The sequence below is a fragment of the Macaca thibetana genome, chromosome 12, assembly GCF_024542745.1.
Source record: "Macaca thibetana thibetana isolate TM-01 chromosome 12, ASM2454274v1, whole genome shotgun sequence".
NCBI classification, from domain to species: Eukaryota; Metazoa; Chordata; class Mammalia; order Primates; family Cercopithecidae; genus Macaca; species Macaca thibetana.
Window position 1 is genome coordinate 83,033,904 of NC_065589.1, and position 22,772 is coordinate 83,056,675.

Consider the following 22,772-nt stretch of genomic DNA (forward strand, 5'->3'; position numbering starts at 1 on the left):
TATTAAAGGTATAAATTCATTGCTCAAGACCACCACTGTCTTTATTAGCAGCAAGTCCAGTTTCTCCCTCCTAAAGTCTTTCTCCCCACCTGCAACCCCCCCACCCCACTACCTAAGAATCTCAAGCGCTTCCTCAGTTCAGAATGGTCAGTTAAACTTCAAAGTACAGTGGCTGGGCACATATGGGTACATCCAGTCAGTTCACAGTCACTGCCTGGGGTACCTTAACCAGGATTCCAGCTCTACTAGTTCATCCTCAGGTGTTCAGCTCTGAATCCCAAGGCATGAAACTGGGCCAGGTTGGTCAGTACCAGAGAAACTGATGGCTTCCACCACAGCCTACACTAGAACCTGTCTCTGTGGAACAAGCTTCAGGCTCTTGTATTAAGCTGAGGTCGACAGCCTAGACCCAACAGCCCCTATATTTCAGAGTGAGTTCTTGCTTGCCTGGATCTCCATCAGGGCTATGCCAGAGAAAACAGCAAAGAGTTACCAAGTTTGTATGTAGAGGAAATGGCTTAGGGGCCCCAGGCTCTTCCCTCCCTGAAGAGGGAAGAGACACAGAGGTAGAAAATGTTTTAAAAATATTAACAAACATGGAGGAGAGGTTGAGTCACTGGAACGATAAAAGGAAAGGTTAGAATGAATGGGAAGAGGCAGTATTTGAAGAGATAATGCTTGAATAGCTAGTGTAACAAATAAAAACAGTAAACATTTATACAGTAAACATTTATTAGAATATGCCTCATATTTTATATAGGAGATTTAAAAACCACATTCAATTTCTGTAATGCTTATAAGACTATTGAGACTTCCTACTTCCTTCCAAGTGCTGCTTGAGTTGTATCCCACAAGATTTAGTAGAGTTTTATAATTTTTCAATTGAGAATACATTCTAATTTCCAATATGAATATGATTTCAACCCATAAATTAGTTAGAAGATTTTTTTAATTTCCCAAAATACAGGTGTTTCTAGTTCCTTTTGTTGTCAATACCTAATTTAATTGCACTGTGGTCAAGAAATACTGTTTGTTTGGTGCCTGTCCTTTCAAATACAGAGTTGGTATTATGGCCTTGCATGTGATCATTTTTTTTTTTATATCCCATATGTACTTGAAAAGGTTGCATATTCTGCTTTTGCTACATGAAATGCTTCATATCTGTCAACTGATTATGTTAAATGTGCTGTTCAGATCATCTATAGCCTGAATATTTTTTGCCCACATGATCAATCAATTACTGAGAGTGTTAAATATCTCCCACTATGATGGTGGATGTAGAAACTTTTCCCTGTAGTTCTGTCGAGTTTTTATATTACATACTTTTTAGGCTGTTTTATTAGCAACATACAAGTTTAGAATCATGATATCCTACCTGTGGTGTCAAAATCGGTATAGTATCCTGAGTGATCCTCTTGTTCTCTCAAAATTATTTTCTCCATAGAGTTAATTTGTTCATGAATGTAGCTACAGTAACTTTTTAAAAATTAGTATTGGCCTAGTACTTTTTTTTATTTTTTCTAACTTTGAATATTTTTGTGTTCTTAGAGTTAATGTATCACTTATAAACAGCATATAACTAAATTTTTAAAATCTTATTCACACATTTGTTGTCCTTAACTGCAGAGTTTGGTTTACTTATATTTTTTGTGATTATGTATAGAATTGGATTCATTTCTTCCATTTCATTATGTCCTTTCCATTTATCCTGCACTTTTTAGTCATGTTTTCTCTTCTTTCTTGCCATCTTTTGAATTTATCTTTTTCTTCTTTTCTCATTTCATTCTTTCCCCTTTACTTATCTGGAAATTGTATTATCTAAATCTATGTTTTTATATGTTACACTAGCTATTCAACATGCATTCTTAACAAAATCAACAATACCATCTTTGCTCTCATCTTTAAAAGGATTGTAATTTGCTATTGCTGCCTAGTTTTGAAAATTCTGAACTGTTTCATTTCTGTTAGCCATGATTTTGTTGTTGCTATCTTTGCAGCGAATATTTGTTTAGATGTATTCATATGCTAACTATATTTATTTCATTTCTAGAAAGACTATTTCTGTTTTAAATTTGGTTTGTGGCTCTTTGTAGTCACTTGTTTCCTACTCATATTTTAAAGATTCTCTTTATTTCCTTAAATATATCCAAGTTATTTTGTATTTGGTTTCTAACAATCTCATACCTGAAGTTTTATGGGTCTGTTTCTGTATCTCATTTCTTTCACTTTGTGGGTTTTGCCTGGAACTACTGATTTTTCTATGTACTTTATTTATGGGAGTTCTGTAACCCCTAGGTTGAAGTTGGGCTCCTCCAATGAAAATTAGCATTTGTTTCCATCACTCAGTTTGAGGCACTACCAACTAAGGACCACTTTAAAAGCTCTGACTGAGGTTTTCTTGAACACATAGGTAGCATGAGTTCGATGACTAACCTGCATGAAGTTTGAGTTGTGGTTATAAATTCTTTAGAAAGTTATTTCTTTTACTATTATTCACTGCCAAGATTGACAGAGACAAGTTTCCTTACAAACAGCTGAGTGAGTATGTTCTCATGTATGCTTCCCAAAAGTGGCCATTTGGGATTCTATTTTATGCAGGTTTCTTCTATTAGACTTTTCATTTTGTATATCTGTTAGGCTTCATCTCCTTTCCCTCAAAATCTCCATGCAACTATCAAAGCAGATGCTCAAGGTCTCCAGAATTAGAAAGAAACCTTTAGGGTAAATCCCGCTAGGAAGGTAGTTTGGCTACCATGGTTCATACTTTTACTTCATTTGCGAGCTCTGTAGATTTGTTTATTTTATGCCAACTCAGCCATACATTTATAAAGATGTTTTCAAAATGTTTTATCTAGCATTTCAACTAGTTTGACTGAAAGAATCTTTCAGGGTACCTAATCTGCTGGTTATTTCTCATAGCACCATTTATTTTAACACATGAGATTTTTAGGATGGAGAAGAGATAAACACATGTATTCAGTCTACTGCTCAATCTTTGAGATGTCTCCCTCTGTGTTTTTTTAAAAAAATTTTCTTTCTATAACCCTACTGCATAATTAAAGCCATTCATTTAATGAGCTTTATAGGGCGTTTGTATGACAAGGGAGATTTAAAAATTACCTAATGTGCATGCCTTCATGTTGCTATAATCTGGGAGTGGTGATAGCAAATACAATAAATAACTCGTATATAGAGTCTTAGTCATTCCTGCTGCTATAACAAAGTATCACATATTGGGTAATTTATAAATAACACAAATTTATTTCTCACAGTTCTAGAGGCTGGGAAGTCCAAGATTAAGGTGCTAGCAGATTTGGTGTCTGCTGAAGGCCTTCTTGCAGCACCCTCACATGGTGGAAGGGCAAAACAGCAAAACGAGAGTAGGACACCCCCTCAGCCTCTTTTGTAAAAGCACTAATCCCATTCATGGGATGGAGCACTCATGACTTTATTACTTCCCAGAAGGCCCTGCCTCTTAATACTATCACATATGAATTTTGGAGGGATATATTACGTTCAAACCATGGCAACAGGAAAATATGTGGTGAGTGCTGTAAGAAGTATAAAATAAAGTATTCTAACAGTTAAATGAAGGGAGGATTTATTGAAGTTACCATAAAAGTTCAAGAGGAAGTGGCCTTTCACCTGGGATTGAAAATGTCTGAAATATAGTAGGATTTAGTGGTTAAAGAAGTAAAAAGAATTTTCTCAGCAGAAGCAAATATATGGGGCAACTCTGAGAAATTTTAGGAGCACTGTGTAATTAGAGATTAAGATATATGTAAAAGAGTTGTAAAAGATAAGGCCAGAGTAAGATATTGAAACCACAGCCTAATATTACAAGCTAAAGAGTTTTCACTTCTTATCTAGGTATAGGAAGCCACTAGAGGTTTTGGATCAAAAAATATTAAGATCAGAAGTGTTCTTCATTGAGGGTGTTAAGTAAGGTGATATAAATAGATATAAGAGACTGCACTGCAGGATAACATATGCATAAAGAGTACCTACCCGCTATTGAGTTGAACTAAAGTTCAAATTCCAGCATTATGATCTCAGAGAAATTACTTAATCTCTCCATATCTCAGTTTCCTCTTATTTAAAATAAGGACAGTAATAGTATCTACCTTACAGGATTGTTGTGAGGATTAAAAGAAATATTACATAGTTGCTACTGCATTGTAAATAATTAATAAATATTAGCCTTTCTTATTGCAGAGAAATAATTTGCAGAATTTTACCTAAAGCTACAGACAGTGACATTGCTAATCTATTAGGGTTCCTCACCCATACATTCTAAGATGCAGGACCTATTCTGTGCTGGACCAGTCACCAATGTGAGCACCCTGGGAAACCACAGAGCTTTAAAGGAAGGTATGACTGTGGCCTACACACACATTTCCCCAACACTTATAAGCTAGTGTTAAATGTTTTTTTAAAAATTCCTTTAGACCTCCTGAAATTAGAAGAAAGAAAAAAGAGAGAGATCAAAGAAAGTCAGTTTACATTCTCTCTGTTAAATACATGGTTTAAAACCATGTAGTTTTGAAGACTTAAGTTTAGAAGTTACACCATCCTAATGAGTAAAGAGCTGAACAAACTGAAAAATCAACAACTCTTCTTAGACCCATCACAAGGCAAACCACGGCCACCCAAAACTGGAAAAATACAAAGATACAGAGAATCACAACTTCCTGGATCGGAAACCCGTCAGCAGAAACCTCCAGAGGAACCTGTGCTGGGAGAGGAACATCTGAACCGTCATTGATAAAATTGCTGGAGGCTCAGCACAGACACTCTGAGGGTTCTCCCGGGTGACCCAGTCATAGGGGACCCCCACACTTTTGTGAGTTCTAGTTCCAGGTAATCTATCAGGTTATCACAGTGAAATATCAGAGAAAAAATTCCCTAATGCTTCCAGCAGAGGGAGAGGAAAAGGAACCATTTTGAAATATAGCAAAGCATTCCGTTCCTAACAAGGCCCCACCTCAGGAGAGGCTGTTTTGTCAGACTGCTGCTGGAGTTTTATCAGAGCCTGACTCATCTGGAGGAAGGGAAATCTACAACTCCAGCCAGCTCTATCCTTTCACGTGATGGAAAGGAAATACCCCGCTCCAGCTCTCTAGCCATCCTGTCCCACCAAGCAGGGAAAAATAACTGAGAAGCATTCGCTGGTCAAGGGCACAGTCCAGGAACACAGGCTCACCAAAAGGCTGAAACCTAATGGTAAAATTGTAGAACACTTCCCCTCCTCTCACACCTTACCATTCCATCGCAAAGGCCTGTTTACTGCAGTTTCTTTTACCCAGTATATTACATCCACTTTTCAACAAAAATATTACAAGACATACTAAAAGGCAAGAAACATAGTTTGAAGAGACTGAACAAGCATCAGAGCCAGTCAGCTATGACAGGGATGTTGAAATTACCAGACAAGCAATTTTTTTAAATTTGATTAATATGCTAAGGGCTTTAATGGGAAAAGTAGACAACATGCAAGAACAGCTGGATCCTGTAAGCAGAGAGGTGGAGAGTCTAAGAAAAAACAAAAAAACAAACAAAAAAAAGAAATGCTACAGATCAAAACACCATCACAGAAATGAAGAATGCTTTTGATGAGTTTATAGTAGACTGAACACACATGAGAAAAGAATCTCTGAGTTTGAGTATATGATAATACAAACTTCTGAAACTGAAAAACAAAGAGGAAAAAGACTGAAACAGAACAGAATATTCAAGAACTGTGGGACAACTACAAACTGTGTAATGGGAATATCAGAAGGAAAAGAAAGAAATAAAGGAAAAGAAGCAATATTTGAAGCACTAATAACTGAGAATTTCCCCCAAGTTAGTATCAGACACCAAACCACAGATCCAGGAAACTCTGAGAACACCAACCAAGATAAACACACGAAAAACTACATGTAGACATACTGTATTCGAACTTCAGAAAATAAAAAATAAAGACAAAATCTTGAAAGAAGCCAGAGGGGAAAAAAACACCTTACCTCTGGAGGAGCAAAGATAAGAATTATATCTGACTGCTCTTCAGAAATCATCGAAGCAAGAAGAAAGTAGCATGAAATATTTAAAGTGTTAAGAGAAAAAAAACCCTCCAACTTAGGATTCTATACTCTGTGAAATTATCCTTTAAAAATGAAGGAGAATTTTTATCAGATTTTATCTGATTTTTATCAGACAAACAAAAATTCGGGAAATTTGTTGCTAGTAGACCTACCTTGCAAGAAATATTCAAAGAAATTCTTCAGAGAGAAGAAAAATGATATAGAAGCTCAGATCTATGTAAAGAAAGAAGGAGCATCAGAGAATAAATGAAGGTAAAATAAAAACTTCTATTTTTCTTATTCTTAATTGATCCAACAAATAATAGTATGTTTAAAGTAATAGCAGCAATATATTCAGTCATAGGTGAGATAGATAGATGATAGATGATAGAGTTGCTTTTATACAAGTGAAATGAGTGACAGAGATGGCGCAAGGGATGAGAGGGACTTTGGGTGGTTGTGATGTGTCCGTGTAAGTTCATCAGTGGTAATAAATGCACCACTGTGGCGTGGGATGTCTATAGTGAAGGAGATTGGAGGGCAGTGGTGTTAGAGGGGCGCTCTCTGTATTTTGCATTCAATTTTGCTGTCAACCTAAAACTTTCTGTTACTATTTTTTAAAATTATACTTTTGAAAGATGCATGCAAAGTGAAATGAAGACAAATTAGTTTTTTGTATATAAACATCAGTTTAGGAAATTTGTATGGAAACTGGTGACTTTCCATAGCTCCAAACAAGTAACATCATAATTCGCTCAACAGAAAGACCTTGTTCTACAAATCTATGAATATTATTAAAATAAAGAGAGTAATAAACTTCCATGTCACACTATACTGCAAAAAAATAAAAGTTTAGGTATCATTTCTATACACTTAGGAATTTTGTTAGGAATGTCTATACCTGTCAAAATAAATTAATACATTTTGAGTAGAGAAAATCTTTGGTTTTTAATATTAAGTTTCTTGGGGGCATATTTAGATGTCGGAAATCTGGAATTGAAGCAGAGCTTCTTGTCATTCATAAGTTTCTGCTGTAATTTATTTGAGTGGCACTACTCTTTTTCTCTTTTCCCTAAAGCAAAAATAATGCCATGATGTTCAGTTTGGCTGCTCAAGCTGATTGACACTGAGTAAATTGTCTCTGAATAAGATGAAAATGTAAATCTTTTTGAAGAAAATAGCAATATAAAAGCTTCTGTGTTTCCCTTTTTCTTTTAAATTGCAACTTGCAGAAACACTGCCTAAATCACCTTTTCTTTCCTGCCTGTCACAAAATAATCCATTAGCTTCGTCCCCACGTCAGAATCTTAATCCAGCAAAGACTAACTACATGAATTGACCACTGAACAGGAAGCCTACAGCTTTTTGTAAACTCATCCAGGACTCTGTCTCTATGTCATACCAGCAAAATATTCACCCACCCCACATCCCACACCACAGTGTATATTTGCTACAATTGACGAACCTACATGAACACATCAGAACCCCCAAAGTCCCTCTCATCCTTCCTATCATTCCTGTCACGCATTTCACTTGCATAAAAGCAAATCAGAAGGTAATCACCTTTCTGTCATTTTTTTTTCAACTTAGTGTTATGTTCACCAAATAGTATTACCACCAGATGGCATCTACCAGTAGTAGAACCACCAAGCATCAGCAATTATCAATTCATGACCAATCTTCTTCCATCTGTACCCTCACCCCTTTCCCATATTTTTTCATAGCAAATCCTCAACATCATATTGTTTCATCCATAAATATTTCAGCATTATTTCCAAAAAATAGAGACTTCTTTTTAAAAGACCTAATAATACAATTATCACCCCTTAAAGTAATTAACTATAATTGCCTATCATTATAAATCTTCAGTTAACGCTCAAATTTCTAAATGGCTCATAAATATTACGTAATGTATTTTACAGCTAGTTTGAATCAAGATCCAAAGAAGGTTCACGCATTGTAATTGGTTGATAGATCTCCTAAAGTCTGTTTTCATCTCTGTGTTTCCCGCCCCTCCCCAATTTCCACCCCTGCCTTTATTTGTTAATGCAAATGTGCTTTGTCTTATAAATTTTCCTGCAGTTTGTTGATTGTATTCACATCACATTGTTTAATGTGTTACTCTATTTTCTTTTTCATAAAATAGGCATTTTTATTTTTAAAAAGAATGAAAGGATTGACCAAAATCAGATTTTTTTTTTTTTTGAAAGATGGTTTCATAGGTAGTTGTGTGCTCTGTCTGGAGGCACATAATGTCCAATTTTTTTCTCTTTTTGTGATATTAGCAGCCTTTGATGGTCAATTCTTAAATCCATTGACTCATTAGGGGTTTCTTCATTTATAGCTGGGATAGTCCTATAAAGAGGTAATTCCTTTCAATCAATTTTTTGTTACCCCATGGTACAATTTTTATAGGAAACACAGAACAAATGCTTAGTTCTTTCCCTTTACTAGCTTTCAAAATAATTATTTCTTCATTAGCATCCTTCATCCGTGACCCATTAGAGGTGTTTTTCTTTTTTTAGCATTACTATGAAGTAAGGGTTTTAAACATAGTTGATATGTTTTAGTCCATTGGAATTATCCTTTTTAATGCTCAAATGCCCCATCTTTGTGATGGGAATCTCTTCAAGGAATATCTTCTGAATCCTTCTGATGTGATCCTAGTAGTCTTTGATAGTGTCCGTGCTATCTGATATGACAGATATAAATTTCTGCTGCAGACCTAGAAGCATCCATTGCATCAAGGAACCCTGGTTTCTTTTGATGGAAAATGATATTATTTCAGCATCACAGACTGGGCTTATGTGTTCTCGTTGTTTGTGGTTTGTTATTGTTTCTAGGCCATTTCAGTGGACAGATCTAGGAAGTGTGTGTTTGTGTGCATGTGTGTGTAAGATTAAACACTTTTTGAGTTCAAATTCATACTTGCCATTTGAATTCAGGACTACAAAGTTAATTAACCTATATTTTAACTGTATTTCCTTTCTTTCATGCCAAATTTTCCATTCTTAAAACACCAGAAAATCCTGTTATTTTTAGTAAAAAGCGACAACAAAGGCTCTCTATGACAGTTGGTATTTCAAGAGAAATGAAATATTCAGGTGAAACAGGAAAAATGGTTTTCATCCATACTAATTATTGCCACTGATTAAATGGAAAGATGATAAATTAGCTTCTCATTCAAGGAGAAGCTAATGCTTAGAAACTAAAATGTACTTTGTACCTAGATTCAAGATTCAATATAAGTGGAGGTTGCTCTATGGTGAAAGAAAATAGATGAGTCTATACTTGTTAAGACATTCAAAAACACTTTTCCAAGTTATATTAGAGGCTCATAGGTGTCTGTATTGAGAAAAATAAACACTTTCGATCAGTCCTTTGCAGCCATCCATAACTCAGGCTCTGTGAAAAATGTTTTGTTTCTAGACCTAGATACCCCTGGCGTGTTCCATTCCTGTGGGATGACTCTGGGGCATGTTCACCCTGATTGTTCCCAGCCCATGGAAATCTGCAAGTGACAAGGAAAATAAGATCCCAATAGAGCAAGTCAGGTTTATTTTCTTGAAAGTGCCCTGCACATAGTGAGGAGTAGTAAGAAGCCTGTCCCATCAGTAGGCCAATCCATTTTAAGGCTCATCAAAGCTCTGAAACGAGCCACCACATAAATAAGGATAAACCCAGTCTAATTTCTGAGAAGCCCTTAGAACACTGACGTATCTCCTCATAATCATGTAAGTAACTGTCATGCAAAGTAAAAATGTGACAGTAGATCTTCAAGGAAATGCTGTGGCCACACACAGGAGAGAAACAGGATCAGGGGAATGCGAGAGAGCTCCATGGGACAGGAGCATAATTTTAGGGGAACTCATTCATTCATTTATTCAACTGCTTATCGAATGCCCACCCACTCACTCTGTACCTTGATACTGTCTCACAGTAGACCCAAATAAATCTGGTTTCAAATCCCGGAGCAAGCCCACTACGTTTGCGGCCTTTGGCAAGTTACTAAGCCTCTGTGCCCTAATTTTTCCATCTGCACAATCAGGCACTAATGCCTGTCTCAAAGAGTTTCTGAAGTTAAACAGGGAAAAGACCATATAAATTGCCTAGCACAGTGCCTGGCAGATACACAGCATTGTAGGAAACTTGCCTAGCCTACCCAAAGAGCTTCACTTTCCTCTGTTAGAGGAGAGAAGGAGAGAGAGGGAAGGTGAGAGGGTAGAGGACTTGAGAGATGAGGATGTAAAGGGTTGTTGCAGGGAACTGGAAAATAAGTAGGCAGACTCAAGTGAAATAATTGTCTAGAGGCACTGAAAAGCCAGCACAAAAAGGTTTGGTCAGGCCGGGCGCGGTGGCTCAAGCCTGTAATCCCAGCACTTTGGGAGGCTGAGACGGGCGGATCACGAGGTCAGGAGATCGAGACTATCCTGGCTAACACGGTGAAACCCCATCTCTACTAAAAAAATACAAAAAACTAGCCGGGCGAGGTGGCGGGCGCCTGTAGTCCCAGCTACTCGGGAGGCTGAGGCAGGAGAATGGCGTGAACCCGGGAGGCGGAGCTTGCAGTGAGCTGAGATCCGGCCACTGCACTCCAGCCTGGGCGACAGAGCGAGACTCCGTCTCAAAAAAAAAAAAAAAAAAAAAAAAAAAAAAAGGTTTGGTCAATGGGTTTGTTTTTAGATATCTGAACAGAGAGGTGGACAGTGGCGGTTTTCCCAGCTCACTTAATTTTGCATAGTTAGATAACTTGGTGAATTAGAATTTCTTAATTGACAGAAAGTCTCCCCATTCATGTTGGCAGGAGAAGAGTGAGTGGGGTGAGGGTATGGCAGGTAAGGAGAATCTGTCAAAATGTGAGATTCACCACTGAGAATAATCATTTTTCTTCCCCAGTGGGAAGTGAGTTATCAAATTTAAGAACAATATCTCTGAAAGAAAATTCGCCTCTGCTCTTTCCCACACCCTTACCCTTATTATTTGGCTTTGCAAGCATCCCCACAATATAGGCTTATAAATTTAGTTTATCTCTCCCTTAGCCTGGTCTCCCTTTATTATACCACTTTACTGCTTCTTTGGGGCTGAGACTCTAAAATTTGGGTCAAATGTTCCATTAAGTTAACCACTTTAGAATACCAATACCACTCCTGCAGCACTTTTCATGTTCATAATGGTTCACAAACATCTCCTTCTTCACTAATGAAGATGAGTCGAATATCTTATAGCATCTAAAACCAAAGCTATTTAATCATTGTCTGATGTGGGAAAGTGAGACAAAATGCAAGACCAACAAAAAAGTATATTACATTTCAAACTTGCTGATTCAAACTTTTGAAAAATTCTATGAACATACAGGCAGAATTCATGCCACAAAATCCTGGTTTTTGTAATGAAAATGGCCATAAGCATAATAGCAACACTGCAGGGGTATATTTAGCTCATCATATTTTATAGAGTGCTTTTCAATTCATTATTTCATTTGATCTTCATGAAAACCCATGAGAAGAAAAGGAATTATTATTCACATATTTTAGACAAGGCCTATTGTGATTAATTCACATCCTCAAGTTTCCAGTTACTAAAGATTTGTACTGGGACTAGAACCCCAAACTTCATGCTCCAAGTCCCCCACGAGGTTTCCTGCCTGTGCTGTGCAGTTTCTGGAGGTTCCACTGGGGCCCCTCAAAGGATGGGGGAACGGAGCAGGAATGTGTGTGTTCCCTCCTCTTTCAACTAGAGCAGCTCCACAAATATATTGTATTCGGGGCTTCCACATGGATTTCTCCGGTTCGGTTTTATTGCACAGAGCATGCAGCATCTCCTCTATTGTTCATGATCCAGCTGGACTGTGAGCTGCATTCTGAAGTTACTCAACAGGCCTTCAAAGCTCCACTAATGGCAGGGGCAGTTACATACTATAATCTCTCCCCCTTGCCTGCCCACAACCTTGCATCTATAACACCAGCTAGCTGTTCTCGGCCAGTAGAGCCATCTGATGGATTTTGGATGCACCAACTCTTCCTTGACTTCCTTTTCTTCTATATGAGACATAGCGTGTTTCCTCTTTTACCACTGGCCGTTTTTACCTTTGAGGCTCTCTGATTCATCACACAGGCCCAGGGAGTTCTTCCAGATCAGAACCGCCTTGCCATGGTGATGCTGGTGCCTAACACACTTGTGCAGCCAGGACTGTTGAAGACACAAACACTCATACACTCATTCTTTAGCAAATGATTCCATTCCTAAAGAGATGCTCTATGTCTTCCTTTGTCTTCTTTCTTCTCACTTGCACTCTTCATTTTCCCTCTCTTTTGTCTTTCCATGAGCATAAAACAATCAGAACATAGATGACAAGCACAATGCCAGTTACTCAGTATCTGAAAACATTGAAGCCATTACTTCTGAAGGGAAATTAAGCAAGATAAATATCAAGTAGCAAGTGACGACATTTTTTAAAGAGCATTCAGGTACAGAATCATCGCAAGTCTTCAGATGCTTCGTCTATAATCACTCTCTTTTTACAAGCATGCCTTGAAAACTCATGTCTCCTTTTCATCCTTCAAAATTCAGCTCACATGTCACTTCCTACAAATGTTTTACTGACATCTCTGGTGAGGCTCCATCACCCCTTCTGATGTCTCCTCCAGAACTTCGAACACACCTTTTACTATGGCACTTTACACATTATATTTATTACAATTGCTTGTTTATGTGTCTGTATCTCACACTAAACTAAGAATTGGTTTTTGGTTTGCTTTGCTTCATCCTTTTGTTTCAAGCAGCTAATTATACAACCTCGCTGAGCACATTGCAGATGTACAATTTTTTATTGTTGTTGATGAATGTGAATTTAGTTAATTAAATGACCACCCAGGATTCGAGAAAAAACAAGCTCATTCTTACTCATTTTAATCTTATTTTTGGAATAGAATTGCTTTCTACTATTCTTCACTGAAATTTGGAGTGTTGTTTTTGTTTTTGTTTTGTTTTGTTTTGTTTTTGCTGTCATATGAGTTGTATAGATTTTGCTGACAAACTTAAGAATCTTAATTTATACATTGTTTCTGTGGAAAAACACATTTTACCTTCTAAAATGTTCAAGCATACACAAAGAAAAAAGTGGAGTTTTGTCCGTGACTATTATATCACATTTCCCAATATCTCACATATACTATGAAGGTGGGAGGCAAAATCTCTGTACTTTGCTTTTCATACAAAAGCCTCTCTCTCTAATTCTGTTTCTCTCTTCCTTTTCTCTGATGTCTGCCTTGTCCCTGCCCCTAGATCTTTACCTCATTTAGAGAATTCATCTCATTCTCTTCATTCTTCCAAGGTTTACAGTTTGGTTTTCTGTTGTATACTTTATGGTCTACCTTGAATCTGTTATTCACATATTTCCCCCTGTTGAATCCAGTTGTTAGAGGATGAGCACTATGCACTTTTCATTGTTGATTTTTCACAGTGGGATTTCGAAGTATAATATTGAAATATGGGGGATATTTTGGTTCCAGGTAGGAATAGCTCCTAATTCTTCATCATTTGCCATCTGAGCACAAAGCAGACAAGGTCCAAATTTCAGCCTTCACACTCTCTTTTCTCTCTTTCCCATCTTCCATTATTTTCTCCAGAGATGAAGAGAAATGACATAATCAGGTCAATAAGACATTCGTTTTCATCTTGATTGTTCCTGTCTGGGTGCTTAATTATGAGATGTCAATTATTCAACACTCTAAAGAGCAGTCTTCTGAGCACAAAACGTTTTAGTTGTCTGGTATTAAAAGTGCTTGTTTTCTGCTTTCAGGCTACAGTGGTGGCTGTGTTGCCATGCGAGGAAAGCATCCACTTGGTAGCTGGGAAGTGAAGGACTGTCGGCACTTTAAGGCAATGTCCTTGTGCAAGCAGCCAGTTGAAAATCAGGAAACAACAGAGCATGAAGAGAGATGGCCCTTTCACCCCTGCTATTTGGACTGGGAGTCAGAGCCTGGTCTGGCCAGTTGCTTCAAGGTGATACCAAGGTTACATGGGCATTCTTAACAGGACTAACACTATTTTAATTTGATCCATGTATCCCAAATTCCTTTATTCCAGGACTCTTTTTTTTCCAGAACAGTGCCTGACAGACAGCAGGTGCTTAATCAACATTTGTTGCCTGTCTCTATCCTTTCAATCATATTCCAAATAATTTTTAAGTAAAAAAAATCGACACATCCTGGTGATATTGAAGACTTCCTCATGAAGATTGTTATCAGTTCAGCAGAAATACCATGCACGTGGCCAGGCATGGTGGTTCATGCCTGTAATCCCAGCACTTTGGGAGGCCAAGGCAGGCATATCACTTGAGGTCAGGAGTTCCAGACCAGCCTGGCCAACATGATGAAATCCCACCTCTACTAAAAATACAAAAAGTAGCCAGGCGTGGTGGCATGCACCTGTAGTCCCAGCTACTTGGGAGGCTGAGACAGGAGAATCACTTGAACCCGGGAGGCAGAGGTTGCAGTGAGCCGAGACTGCACCACAGCATTCCATCCTGGGCAACACAGCGAGACTCTGTCTCAAAAAAAAAAAAAAAAAAAAAAAAAGGAAAGAAAAGAAATACCATTAATCCCTGGAAGGAGGGCACCGTGCTCTGGTTATCACTCCTGGGGGAGAACTCTAAACACCTAACCAGTTTCTGCATAAGTTCCTAGCTCTGACAGGAGGTTTTGCACAAACTTGGCTGCCAGAGTATGAATCTGGTGAGACAGAATTCCCACACAACAAGATGGGCAAAATAACTTTATTACAGGGTGAGTACTCCTTGGCTGAAATGCTTGGAACCAGAAGTGCTTTGGATTCTGGATTTTTTTTTTATATTTACATAGTACTTACCAGTTGAGCATCCCAAATCTGAAAGTTCAAACTCCAAAATGCTCTAGTGAGCATTTCCTTTGAGTGTCTTGTCACTGCTCCAAAAGTTTTGGATTTTGGAGCATTTTGGAGTTTGGATTTTTGGATTTGAGATGCTCAACTTGTATTCACAGATAGGCAGCAAGAAGCAACCAAAGCCTAGGATCTATGGTGAGCCATTCCCCCAAGGCTCAGGAAAGCACCCCTGGGAAGATGGAATCTTGTCTGCACATGCCCCACTTTGCAGGACAGCTGAGGGCTCCCGAAAGTGCTCCTTTCTGGGTTTTTATCCCGGGTGCCACCTGGATCACTGAGCTAAAGTATTGCAAGACATCCTACTCTAGGAGGGATAAGGACGGTTCCTCCTTATCTCAGGATATTGCATTCTTGGTACACTCTGCCTGAGAATTGCCAAGAAAAAGAGGAAGAGCTGGGTCAGCAAGGGTCATCTGGGGACCTGTCCTCCTGCAATATTGTTAATACACCAAGTGAAGGAGGCAGACACTCAGAGGGTGTTAAGTGGTATAATTTCATATTGTTTGTAAACCAACAAATAAAGTTTTTATTATTGAATAATACAATTTTACTAATAAGGATAGCTTTTGCAGCTTGCCAGACACCTGAAGATCAAACAAATTAATGCATACGGTTGATTTGTATGTGTATAATGTGTGTGTGTGTGTGTGTGTGTGTGTGTGTGAAGAAATTTCTATTTTTAAAATCAGCTTTAGATCCTACATTTAAATTAGTTCCTACAATCCTGTCAGAAACACTTTTTTGAAATATGATTTTTTTAAATGTTTGGTGGTTTTGTTTTGGTTTATTTTACAAATAGGGTTTCACTAAGTCTTGGGAGAAAGTTCCCCAGCAGCTCTGCACGTCAGAGCGGAACGAAGACAGTCTCTATCTCCGGAACTGTGGTAGCTTGTACGTGGCATGAAGCAGCTGTGAATGTGCTCGATTTAAGTTGTACACATATATAATCCTACATTACGTTCATAGAATGATAGGCCCAAAAGTGGCCTCACCCAGTAATAAGTTAAACCTTAGAGATCAGTAAACTGAGGCATGTGAAATGTTGTGATTTGCCCAAGATCACAATTATTTATTGACAGAGTTGGAATAAATCCCTGGTTTGGGACTTCTGGTCTGGTGCCTTTTCTACTATATATCACCCTGATATGTCAACAAATGCATGGTGTGTGTGTGATAGGCATGGTGGTAGGATTTATGAATTTAGAGTGATTCAGGAAGAGGTTCCCAGAGGAGACAAGTTTTGACATATAATTTAAAAGATGGAAAGGTTGTTCTGTGGTCCACAGGACTTGGAAAGCTATTCATTCTGGTCTCAGCAAATAAGAGCCTGGGGGGGGCTGGCCACAGGGTGTACCTGTCTGGCATCAGAGGCTCAGGCTTAGTGCCAGGCAGTTAAAAATAAGAAGGGTACAGAGGACTGGGATTGCAAGCTCTGGGTCTTCAGTCCCTTTCCCCAATCTTAAATAAGCCAACAGAAGACCTTCCATTCAGCTGGCTTCTTCCTGCCACCATGAAGACAGCTGAGAAGCAGCAGAGATTTTAGAGACAGCTGAACCACTGCATCTGCCAGTTCAACTAAGATCCAAAGACTCTAGAAATAGAGCTACCCTAGGTCCCAGGTCTCATTTCTCATTTCTTGCCCTGGGTCAGGCAGAGTAATGATCAGTCTGCTAATTCTAATCTGTCAGAAGGCAGTCTGGTGGGATGGAAGTTTATGGACTCTGGAAGCAAGGAATTGTAGGTCTAATCCTAGCTCTGCCAGTTTATAGCTGTGTGACCTAAAATTCTTAACCTCTCTTGGCCTGACTTTATTTATCTATTGACAAATATTTACTGAGGGACAAGTACATGCCAGTCACAGAAGATTTAGGGTGAAAAAAAATTCTTCAAAAAGCTCATTTATAAAACTGAGTTTATTACATTCTCATCAGGAATTTGTTATGAGGATAAAAGGAACTAATAGTTTTATGATGACTAGGCACATTCTAGTTCAGTAAATGTTACTTCCTCCCACTAGATCAAGCTCTTATAAAGAATAATGACAATTATATTAATATTACTCTTACTTTCTAGAGCAGAGTTTAACAACCTCACCTTATCTATAACAATGTTAATTTATTTTCTTTTACTATACAGGTATTTCATAGTGAAAAAGTTCTGACGAAAAGAACATGGAGAGAAGCTGAAGCGTTTTGCGAAGAATTTGGAGCTCATCTTGCAAGCTTTGCCCATATTGAGGAAGAGAATTTTGTGAATGAGCTCTTACATTCAAAATTTAACTGGTAAATACTTGTTAATTATGAAAACTTACAGTCAAATATTCTATCTCTCAGTAATGGCTTCTGAGGGGTGAGTATCCCAAGTAGTTGTTTAAAATTCCCATATTTGTATTACACCCAAAGCCAAGAAAAATAAATATACATATAGTTTTATATTTATCTTGTACCAGGTTCTAATTTCATAAAACGAAGAACAAAGTGACAATTGTTTAGATATTTGAAATCTTTTCTTTGTGCCTCAAGTCAGAACTGTAGAGCTTTCCTGCCAAACTCAGGAATTATCTACCCCCGTGGTTTTCAAAGTGTTGTGGAAGGATCCCAGGAATCCTGGAACCCCAGGAGTATGAGAGGACCATGTAGGCAGAGCTCCTGGTTCCTTCCACGCCTCACCAGAGCAGCTCCAACCAGCTCCACTGCTGATTATTTTGTATATAATGCGATCCTATGTAAGATTTTGTTTGAAAAAAAAAAAAAAAAAAACAGTCCCAGTAATTTTTTTTTACATTCCAACCCAACCCCCTAAGTTTTCATTTGAGGAAACAAACTTTCTCTTATCTGTATCCACCTTGCAAGTTTACAGAACCTTGAATTCAATGGAGTTAGAAATTCAAGCTTAAATTGGAAGAACTCTAAACTGTCTTGTGCTACCTCCCACCACATACCGTGGTCATCCGCTGTCTGCATAATTCCTTCCAATTTCAGAATGCTTCTTATTTGAGAGAAAGCCCATTCCATTGCAGAAGGTTGATTTCAAAGAGCAGTTTTCTAATAAGCTAGAAATCTGCCTCCCCTCAATTTGAGCTAGAGCAAATACAGATCAAATCTATGCTATTTTCAAATATTTGAAGACAGTCATCTTGTCCCCTTCCTGTGAACCCCCCACTCCCCACGTTGGCCTCTCACTTTGGAATGTTCTGTCAGTCAGCCTGCACTGTGAGAGTATCTTCTGTGGAAGATACATGCATTACATGCATAGCTGGTTGGAGAATTCAATAGATGTGACAGACAAAATCCTGCCTCTGAGGATGTTGTGATCAGCACAACTCCATGGCTCTGTATATTTATTTAATGAAAACAACTATAATAATAGGTATTCTGCTTCGAGCGCTGGAAATCTGAAGTCTCAATGAAACACTGGCCTGAATCCCAGAGAAAAATCCCGGACTATTTTTTGAGGAAAATCCTCCTCGCCTTTCCCACAAGTTTCCTTGTAGGACATTCCCATGACAAGATTAACATGCAACATCTATCAAATTATTCATCTTCCACATCTACAACAATGACCTTAAAGCTGGGAGATTTTGACATCTCTCCATGTGAGTCTTGTGCAGCATTCTGCAGGGAAGGAAGGAGATTTTATCGTAAAATATGTTTGCAAAACAATGTACAGTCTTGGAGATTTGCCATGTTCATTAGCATCATAAAGGGTTCTAGAAGGAAGCACTTTCTTTGACCACAAATCCCTTTTTTAAGAACACTTATTGACATCCCACAGAACTGCTAGTCCCTACGGGAAATGCTGACATGAGGCCATGACTCAGGAACCTGGCTCCTCATCACACTTGGTCGGGACGCCTTTTTTACAGAGCTTTCTGGCCTCACACCAGAGCTGCTGAGTCAGACTCTGAGTCTGAAGAAAAGTTTAAGAAGCTTCCTGGCTAATTGGATTATCAGCCAGGTCTGAGGCCATAAATCCAAGGAATAGGTGATAGTCTCCATTGTTCAAAGTTACATTTTACTTCATTACTTCAGCTTCCTGCAAAACATATTTGCATATTCTGCCTTTGCATTTTAGTGAGGTTTGCCATATGACAACCACACACAAACTGCTTCCCAGTTTGCTTTAAGATCAAATGTCACTGTCATTTCTGTTTATATAAGTTCTCGTGCTTAAAATGTCTCGTAGAATTTAGTCCCAAGCATCTATCAAATCATAGTTTTTCAATATCTGATCACAAAAGCCGTATAATATGAGCCAGGCACAGTGGGTCACAGCACTTTGGGACACTAAGGTGGAAGGAACACTTAAGGCCAGGAATTCAAGATCAGCCTAGGCAGCATAGTGAGACTCAGTTTCTACCAAAAAAATTTCACAATTAGCCGGGTGTGGTGGCCACACCTGTAGTCCCAGCAAAACCTAGTTCGAAGTTACAGTGAGGTATGATTTTGCCACTGCACTCCAGCTGGGCAACAGAGCGAGAACCATCTTTAAAGAAAATATTTTAAAATTCTTGACTGGGCGCAGTGACTCACACCTGTAATTGTAGCACTTTGAGAGGCCAAGGCAGATTGCTTGAGCCCAGGAGTTAGGGAACAGCCTGGGCAACATGGTAAAAACCCCATCTCTACCAAAAAAATACAAAAAAAAAAAATAGCCAGGTGTAGTGGCACACGTCTGTAGTACCAGCTGAGCAGACTGAGCTGAGGTAGGAGTATCAGTTGAGCCCAGAAGAGGAGGTTGCAGTGAGCCAAGATTGTGCCACTATACTCCAGCCTGGGTGACAGTGTGACCCTGTCTCAAAAAAAAAAAAATTATCAATAACTGTGTATATTTCACTTTATTCCCAGATTACCAGAGAATTCAGTCAAATCTGATGCTTAATTATAGCAAACATACCAGATCTCATAGTTAGCAGCTATAGCAGGTATGCTGCTTTTCCTTCCTATGGCACTGCTTTTCTATTTCTATTTTATTAGTCAGACATACACACACACGCACACGTATGCACATACATATGTGTTTATTAAATGTTATACAATTTCAGGAAACTGATGAAGAGAAAGTAAATACCATTTCATCTTCCAGGAGCCAGTATATAGCAGGGAAGACATAGATCTCTGAATTCAGTGAGGAAAGACAAAGTTCACAACACCAGGAGAGAGACATGGATTTTCAGCCTATGCCATGGAGATTAGTGTGCTTGGCTTAAACAGAAGGTGGCCATTCTCACCTTCTCCCAACCTTAAATGTAAGGTGTCATCATGACAGTGCCCAGCTGGGCACCAGTGATCTCTTAGATTTCTAAGCTGAATTTGCTTTTAATTTGTGTCATCCAGGCAGAGTAGCTGACACATCTGAGAAGGAATTCCTCAGAATAGGTTTGCTTCTCTGCACGAAGGAAAATAAAGTATCTTTCCTGACATCTGAATCTTTTAAATCTTTGATTCTTCAAAATTATTCTCAGAAAATGATCTTAGTGAGATGGTTCATTGCACAATTAGGCTTTATCACTCGATTGATTGAGGACTCTGTGGACACATTTGTACTCTGCCTCATAGAGGGGAAAGTGACTCTCTGTGGAGCTTCTCGCCAAGTCTAAACCAATGGTGATGACTGAAGTTAATCTACCATGGCTCAGGGTGACTGGCTTTAGAATTATTTATGTTGATATCTGAAAAAAAAAAAAAAAACCTGTGTACCTTTTATTCAATGAAGATGATGATGGCTGACTTTCAGAGAATACATGAACGTTTAACAAAAGAACAACAAATCAAAGCATAGTAAAGTAGAACAAATAGTATAGTGAGGTAGTAAACACACAGTAAAGTAGCGAAAGGTCCTCTTGGCTAGAGATGTTCCAAAATTTCTTACTAATTTTCTTTTCATGTGTTCTTGTCCTGACTGAAAGGCTTTGCTATTCCTGATGAGAAACTCATGTTCTCAATAAAAGCTGACTTTTCCCCAACTGTATATCACCTGTGAGCAAACCACACAAACCAAGAGAAATAGAATGTGAGGCTTATTCTTCTCTCAGTTCATGCCATAGCACAGCGTTTTGCACATTTAAAATGTTCATTGCTTGTTGACTTGATCAATCCTGCCAGTAGCATCAGCTGTTTCCTGCATACATAAATATTTTTGAATTTTTTTTAACCTTTCACGTAATGCCGTAAATTTGATGGGAAAGGCAAAGCTTTTGTTTCTTCTCTTCACAGGACAGAAGCAAGGCAGTTCTGGATTGGATTTAATAAACGAAACCCACTGAACGCTGGCTCGTGGGAGTGGTCTGATAGAACTCCTGTAAGTCTTTTCGAACTGGAGAAAAGGGATGGATTCCAAACAAGTGGCCCCAGAACCACGTGGTAAACCAAGAGAACCTAGAAATGATGGCCAGAGCTCCCATGACAAAACTGCACCAGACCTTGGTACCAGGAGAATTATTTGGCAAGGTCCTGGGAAATGTTTGCCAGCCACATTGTTCTGAGGCCATTGTACAATCTCAGCCTGAAAAAGTATCAAAAACCTCCAAAAAGTCTCCCTAAACCAACCTGAAAAAGAATAAAAAAACCTCCAAAAAGTCCCCCCCCCAAATCATCTCCCATATGAAGAGTCTCTCTGGCAGAGAAGCAGCTATTCTTTTAAATAACACAAGACTCCCTTTACCCTGTACCTCCCTATCCTGCATAGCACCTGATGTCTGAGTATGGGAACCTTGTCCATGTCATAATGAAAGGAAGATTATTTTGGAGAATGATTTTTCATTTACCTCACTCTGAAAGGACAGTAAATCAAGTTTTAGAAATATCACCTTCTAGAGCAAGTTGTTCCAGAAGGAAAAAGTCTTGCTTTTCATTCATTCCCATACTTGCAAACCTCTATGAAGGACAGAGAGAACTCACTATTGCGTTTTTTTTTTTCAGTTGCAATCGGTAATTCTCACATTTTTCTCAAAATGACAGGGAAAAAAACTGAAGTAGTATTCTAGATTGAAGTGGGATCCATCCTACGGCACATGAAAAATCACATTATTCACTTTCACCTGTGAAATGGGGCGACTCCTGAGAGACCGCAGTGAGCACTTCATGCAACTGCTGTCGATTGAGTCCTCATGTTGTTCTGAGCACCGAGCTGAATGCACTCCTACATGATCTCATTTCATCCTTACAATAACTCAGTGTCATGGGTATTAGAATGATTAAGTGGTTTGCCTAAAATAATACATAGGAGAGCCAGGATTTGCACACAGGTTGTCTGACTCCAAAGTCACAATGCTATAATATCTCATGGTTGGCAAAATATCAGTAGCCAAACTTTGAAGTAGTAAAGAACAATAGAGAAAGCCCCATACCAAGGTGGTGTTCAAATTAGTGTCAAGGAAGAGGTTTATAGGAGAGAGTAGGAAGAGATTTTAAAGATCATTCAGCCCCACTAATCTATTTTGCTGATAGAGAAACCAAGGCTCAGAAAACAGAAAAGGCATAGCAGGGTCAACTTGCCCCGTAAATGGCAGCCACTACATAGGACAGCTGGGTGGTTCAAGTCAATATAGTACTTGAAAAAGAAAATGTGATACATAGAGGTTGAGAACACTTTCTTTTGTTTTAGTGTAACAAACTCATTAGTAATAGGAGAGAAATAGACAATCTGGCTCAGAATAAATTAGATAAGGCCGTGAAGCAGTGGCTGAGCTTCTCACCAATATCTGCTCTGAATCTGAGGCTATACATATTTAAGATAGATGAATTATTGCATGATGGTGTACATGTTTGAGGAAGAACATAAGGGATT

The 22,772-nt window shown here is 38.5% G+C and overlaps 1 protein-coding gene across 6 annotated transcripts in view; it reads left to right on the forward strand.

The window, feature by feature from the left end:
• The window catches only part of PLA2R1 (phospholipase A2 receptor 1), a 126,291-nt gene that overhangs the window by 58,869 nt on the left and 44,650 nt on the right, over positions 1-22,772 (forward strand). For all 6 annotated transcript variants that reach the window (XR_007718443.1, XR_007718442.1, XM_050752867.1 and 3 more), the window contains 3 exons: positions 13,864-14,066; positions 17,121-17,266; positions 21,200-21,284. Coding sequence is in view for 4 of the 6 variants with exons in the window: in XM_050752867.1 (XP_050608824.1) it covers positions 13,864-14,066; positions 17,121-17,266; positions 21,200-21,284 (434 nt within the window). In the remaining 2 variants the exon portion in view is untranslated. The remainder of the gene's footprint in view (positions 1-13,863; positions 14,067-17,120; positions 17,267-21,199; positions 21,285-22,772) is intronic.